Genomic DNA, 6,000 nt, shown 5'->3' on the forward strand with positions numbered 1-6,000 from the left:
GGATGCCTAGAACCTGTAACCATCACATAGTCTGTGTTTAGAGTATAAAACGTTTATTTATACATATAATACAGTGAAGGTACATATGGCGAGGACAGATACAGAATTCGAACTGACTCAAATAATCTAAATTGGTAACTTATATTCAGATACACATCTGGCCATTTGACAGAACTGTAAACATCTGATAAAGAAAAATTCTAAGAAATGGGGTTGTGGATTGTTGACAATTTGCAGTGTTTGCATTTTAGATAAAGTTTATTGCGGGTTCAAGTGACCATGGGAAGAATTACACATACGAATCTCCAGCATATATTTAGAATCTTAATTATTGGTTTTAAGCAAGAAAAACCTATTTCCAAAGTTTACAAGGGCACTAGCCGTTTCAGTTCCCAATAGAATGGTTCCTATTTGAAGTTTCTGCGACAACGCTTTCTATAAAAAAAAAAACTCATATGCCCCATGGCATAATTTACAACCCTTGACCTGAGGGCTGATAGGAGGTTTTCATCCTCAAAGACATAATTTCCGGACCTTTCAACTACATTGAACAAAATGGCTATCTCAAAATTTTGATTGGATGTGTTTGGGGAAATGGTGGGCGTGAGAGGGGGGTTACTTGCCATCCAATCACTTTCGACTATTAAAAAGGGCACTAGCCGTTTCAGTTTCCAATCGAATGGTTCCTATTTGAAGTTTCTGCGACAACGCTTTCTATAAAAGAAAAACCTTATATGGCCCCAGGGCATAACTTACAACCCCTGCCCTGAGGGCTGTGGGGGGAGTGTCATCCTCAAAGACATAATTTCCAGACTTTTTAACTACGTCCAACAAAATGGCTCTGTCAAAATTTTGATAGGATGTGTGTGGGAAAATGGTGGGTGTTAGAGGGGTGTTAGTTACCCACCAATCACTTTCGACTATTAAAAAGGGCACAAGCCCTTCTTATTTCCAATTGAATGAGCCTTTTTTGTAGTTTCTACAACATTTTTTTATCAATAAAAACCTTATATGCCCCAGGACATAACTTACAACCCTTGCCCCGAGGGCTCTGAGGGGGCTATCATCCTCAAAGACCTAACTTCTAAAACTTTTAACTACGTTGAACAAAGTGGCTCTATAAATTTTGATTGGACGTGTTTGGGGAAAAGGTGGGCGTGATAGGGGGGTTAGTTGCCCTCAAATCACTTTCGACCATTAGAAAGGACACTAGCCCTTTGAATTTCCAATCAAATGAGCCCTTTTTCAAGTTTCTACGACAATGCTTTCAATAAAAACCTTATATACCCCCAGGGCATAACTTAAAACCCTGAGGGCTGGGGGGAGTGTCACCCTCTTAGATATAATTTCCGGACCTTTCAACTACTTTGAACAAAATGGCTATCTCAAAATTTTAATTGGATGTGTTTGGATAAATTGTGGGCGTGGAAGGGTTGTTAGTTGCCCTCCAATCACGTTCGACTATTAAAAAGGGCACTAGCCATTTCAATTTCCAATCAAATGATCCATTTTTGAAGTTTCTATGACAAAGCTTTCTATAAAAACCTAATATGCCCCAAGGGCATAACTTACAACCCTTGTCATGAGGGCTCCGGTGGGGTTGTCATCCTCAAAGACCTAATTTTTAGAACTTTCAACTACGGTGAACAAAATGGCTGTCTCAAAATTTTGATTGTATGTGTTTGGGGAAAAGGCGTGAGAGGGGGTTAGTTGCCCTCCAATCGCTTTCGAGTAATAAAAAGGGCACTAGCCCTTTTAATCTCCAATCGAACGAACCATTTTGAAGTTCCTACGACAACACTTTCTATAAAAACCTTATATGCCCCAGGGCATAACTTATAACCATTGCCCTGAGGGCTCTGGGGGAGTGCCCTCCTCAAAAACATAGTTTCTATCTGGAAATCAACTACGGTGAACAAAATGGCTAATTTTGATTGCATGTGTTTGGGGAAATAGTGGGCGTGGAAGGGGTTTTAGTTGCCTTCTAATCACTTTGGACTGTTAAAAAGGGCACAATCCGTTCCAATTTCCAATAGAATGAGCCCTTTTCGAAGTTTCTACGACAAATCCTTGGACACGAAGTGCCCTGGTCTAAAGAAATAAATAAATAATACATTGTGCCAACATCGTTCTTTACTTAGGCAGCGCTATTGCGCTGCCTATGATGAATTTCGACAAACTTCTTTCGCTAAAGAAGTTTTTCAAAGAAAAGTAAAGAGTTAGATTTAAACAAAGATGAGCAAAAATAAATTAAAATAATTTTTCAAGCATAAAACTATGATAAATCAGCATCAATGAATAAATGAAGCCAAAAGCGAACAGAAACTACAATGCTACTACGGGAAGGCAACCGTTAATAGATAAATCATCTAGGAAGAGTTTAACAGACCTTCATTTCAAAAATTTTTTAATTTTTAAATTTATTTATTTCTGGTGATGATGTACACAATTATCCTACTCGTCATGCTAGAGATATACGGACACCTCAAGTTACTAGTACTAGATCGCTATTTTCAATGCGTCATGTGGGGCCAGTTGTCTGGAATAATTTGCCTGTTTCTTTAAAAAGGTCAGCGAATCTATGTGAATTCCGTCGGGACCTTAAAACCCTTTGTCTTCATAGGTATGAATTTGTTTAAAGGGTGGTATAGTTGAGTCACTCTCAGGTTTGCCCGGAACCCGTTTTTCCTTGATTTTTTTTTTTTTTTTTTTTTGTTTATTTATTATTTATGGGATGGCGGCGGGAAGTTTTGGCGTATGTGAAGTATTGATTTTTGGTTATTGCGACCAGGAGCCGAGTGAGTGTAAGATTTTCATTTTTTCTTCTTTTTTTTCTTTCTTTCTTTTTTCTTTTTCTTTTTTTTCTCTTTAGTATGCTATTATAAGTGTTAATTTTAAGAGGGTAAATACTTCCGAACAAGCGTTAGCTTATGGAAGGTCATTTGTTTTTTTGTGTTGTGTTGTTTTTGGAATAAACCCTTATCTTATCTTCAATTATTAGACTATCAATTAACGAAACAATTATTCGGTTGTTAACTCAACGTAGTGCTAAAAAAACTAAAAAGATTGATTCGAAAATTCTAAAAGTTTGTACTTGGTTTTATTTATATGTCAATTTGCATAATTGTGAATGGAATGCAATCAAAAGGAAGGGATTTTACGTAAAAGAAAAGTTTTCCTATAAAATTTTAACACTAGATTTAAAGTCACAGATGTGTAATCTAATCTTTATTGGATTTGATGGGGGTGGTAACTCTTATTTGCAATAGTATCAGTCCTTACTACACTTAAATTGATAATTCTTCATGTCATCATTTATTTATTTGTAGTAATGTCTGTTACTTGAAGAATGAATTGGCTATTCATTTTCATTTCTGCTTTTATGCTTTCATTCATGCATTTATTGAAATCTGTTCGTTTCATGTTTCGCTTTTTATTTGACTTTATTTTTGCTCATTTTAAGTCTTAATGTTGCTCATGATTTTCCTTTGAAAAATTTTTTTTGGGAAAATATTTTTTAATTAACTAAGAGAAAAGAGTAGTAGAAATTAGGTAGCTTAAGCCTATTGATCAAACCTTGATAAATGCAAAATATACATTGGATGCTCATATCTGCTTAGAGAGGGGAGAGGAGGACTATCGGAATTTTCTGCACGAAAAATTTGAAAATAGATGCCTCAAATTGCACTTCAGTGTTTCAGACCCCATCCATCCTGTAAAAATTCTCCTTCTAAAGGTATTGGTATTTACCCCACATGTCTACTGCCATTCTAAGCGGATGAGATGTATCTATAAAAAACTCAACATTTGTAGCGAGTGATGTATTGAATGAATCCACTGCACTAATTTATATTAATGTATGCTTTAGTGATTATTTTTCATTTAATATCGTTCATTTCACATGTTTTGTTAATGAATTCTATTGAATTGGGAAGAAACCATTTTTTGCTTAGCAGGTAAGCAGAATAGGCATTTCATTGTTCAGCTACAAGTAGGAGTTGATAAGAATATTGAGATGCTACCAGCATGCTGAGGATAGCATATCTCTTCCAGATTTATTTTATTTAGTATTTCAAATGATTTATTGGCAGTGGCATTCGTAAGGGTCATTCTCTTCCCCCTCCCATGTTTTTCCTAGCTGAGCAAAAGTTTACTCTAATATTTATGCAAATCTGTTGTGTGAAAAGTAAGATCATCCAAATAAGATGACAAATCAGTCATTCGTAGAATGGACCCTCTGCCATCAGGCATCTGCCCCCTCCCTATCCTGTGAAGTCCTGTCACTTTTGCGACTTTTCTATAATTTGTTCAATTGTTTTACATGATTTCCGTATTCTGACGTAAAACCTGAGGCATGAGAGTTTTGGTAAAAAAAAATTCATGAGAAAAATGAATATAAAATTTTTAGTAAAAAAAAAGTTGTATCCATCTAACTATATGAATATACAAGTTTGTAGTAAGGGTTTTTTATTAAATATATATTTTTTTGCAGGTAATGGCTGATAAAAAACCAACATGTATAATAGTTCTGGGCATGGCTGGCTCTGGCAAAACGACATTTGTTAAGGCTTTGACTTCCTATATGATTGAACAACGTCTGTCAATATACACCATCAACTTAGACCCAGGCTGTGCAAGCATTCCTTACCCTGTCAAAATTGATATACGAGACACAGTCAAATATAAAGATGTAATGAAACATTATAATCTCGGTCCAAATGGAGCCATTGTGACTAGTTTGAATTTGTTTGCCACAAAATTTACAGAAGTTTTAGATCTTCTTGAAAAAAGATCAAAAGAAACTGATTATATTATTATTGACACCCCTGGACAAATTGAAGTATTTACTTGGTCTGCATCAGGACAGATTATTACAGAGACATTAGCAAATGTTTATCCAACTGTGATTATATATGTTGCTGATTCAGCTAAATGCATATCTCCTGTTACATTCATGTCAAATATGACTTATTCTTGTTCAATTATGTTCAAAACTAAGCTGCCTCTTGTTCTGGCTTTGAATAAGAGTGACGTTGTTTTTCCTAGTTTTGCCATTAAATGGATGACCGATTTTCAATCACTCTCAGATGAGATTGAAGCAACTTCAGAAACCTATGGTATCAACTCCAGATTGACATATAGTTTGAGTTTAGCTCTTGACGATTATTACTCAACATTGAAAGCTGTACCCGTATCAGCACTAGAGCGAACTGGTTTTGATAAAATAATTAAGGCTATTGAGGAAGCTAGAGTTGAATATGAAACTGATTATAAAGTAGCCTATAATAAACTGATGGAAAGGAAGTTGGAGACAGATAGAGAGAAAGCCTCTTCTAGCTCACGCAGAGCTCAGTCAGATATGGAAATGGACATTGGTATGCATTTGAAGTCACATGGTCTTGAAGACTCGGCAGAGGAAGAAGATGAGAAACTTGATGTTGATGAAACTGATGAAGTAAAGTACGAAGATTTTTTCAAAGCACGCAGCAAAAAAACGAAGCCGAAAGGTCATGCTGAGTAAATTTTTGCTTTATATGTTTTTTATATTCAAATTAAAAACTATATATCTAATATAAAAAAGAATTATGTCATGTTTTGTGCCATCGATAGAAAAATAGGAAAACTTAAATATAGAAATTACGTTTTAATATTTTCGCCCTTTTACACCTAAAGTGTTTATTAAGATTAATGTTTTATTTTATTATTATTTTAAATTATTATTTTTTTCAAATTAGGTTTTATTTTATTTAGGGTGGTTTATTAAACCTAAAGGGCTTTGCTAATATTTGTGAGTTAAGATAAAAATAAAATAAATATTAGAAATAATTTTATCTCTTCTTAGCAAAAATGTAAAATCGGAATAAAAAAATAAAATGTTGATTATTGAAATGCATTATCAAGGGATAATAGTAAATGTTATACCCCTAATAAATACTAATCCCAATAATGAACAAAATTAGATGCAGATAGTGACAAAGCCTCTAGTGCTTAATGTTGATG

General features: G+C 34.6%; 1 protein-coding gene across 3 annotated transcripts in view; it reads left to right on the forward strand.

Annotated features, from left to right (window-relative positions):
- LOC148949241 (GPN-loop GTPase 1) overlaps nucleotides 1–5,582 on the forward strand; it is a 42,389-nt gene extending 36,807 nt beyond the window's left edge. For all 3 annotated transcript variants that reach the window (XM_089092888.1, XM_089092887.1, XM_089092886.1), the window contains exon 2: nucleotides 4,493–5,582. In XM_089092888.1, coding sequence (XP_088949014.1) covers nucleotides 4,496–5,521 — 1,026 coding nt within the window. In that variant the 5' untranslated portion in view covers nucleotides 4,493–4,495 and the 3' untranslated portion in view covers nucleotides 5,522–5,582. The remainder of the gene's footprint in view (nucleotides 1–4,492) is intronic.
- Nucleotides 5,583–6,000: the final 418 nt, after the last annotated feature.

This window comes from Artemia sp. Qi Xiang Cuo, chromosome 8 (assembly GCF_049724085.1).
Source record: "Artemia sp. Qi Xiang Cuo chromosome 8, ASM4972408v1, whole genome shotgun sequence".
NCBI lineage: Eukaryota > Metazoa > Arthropoda > Branchiopoda > Anostraca > Artemiidae > Artemia > Artemia sp. Qi Xiang Cuo.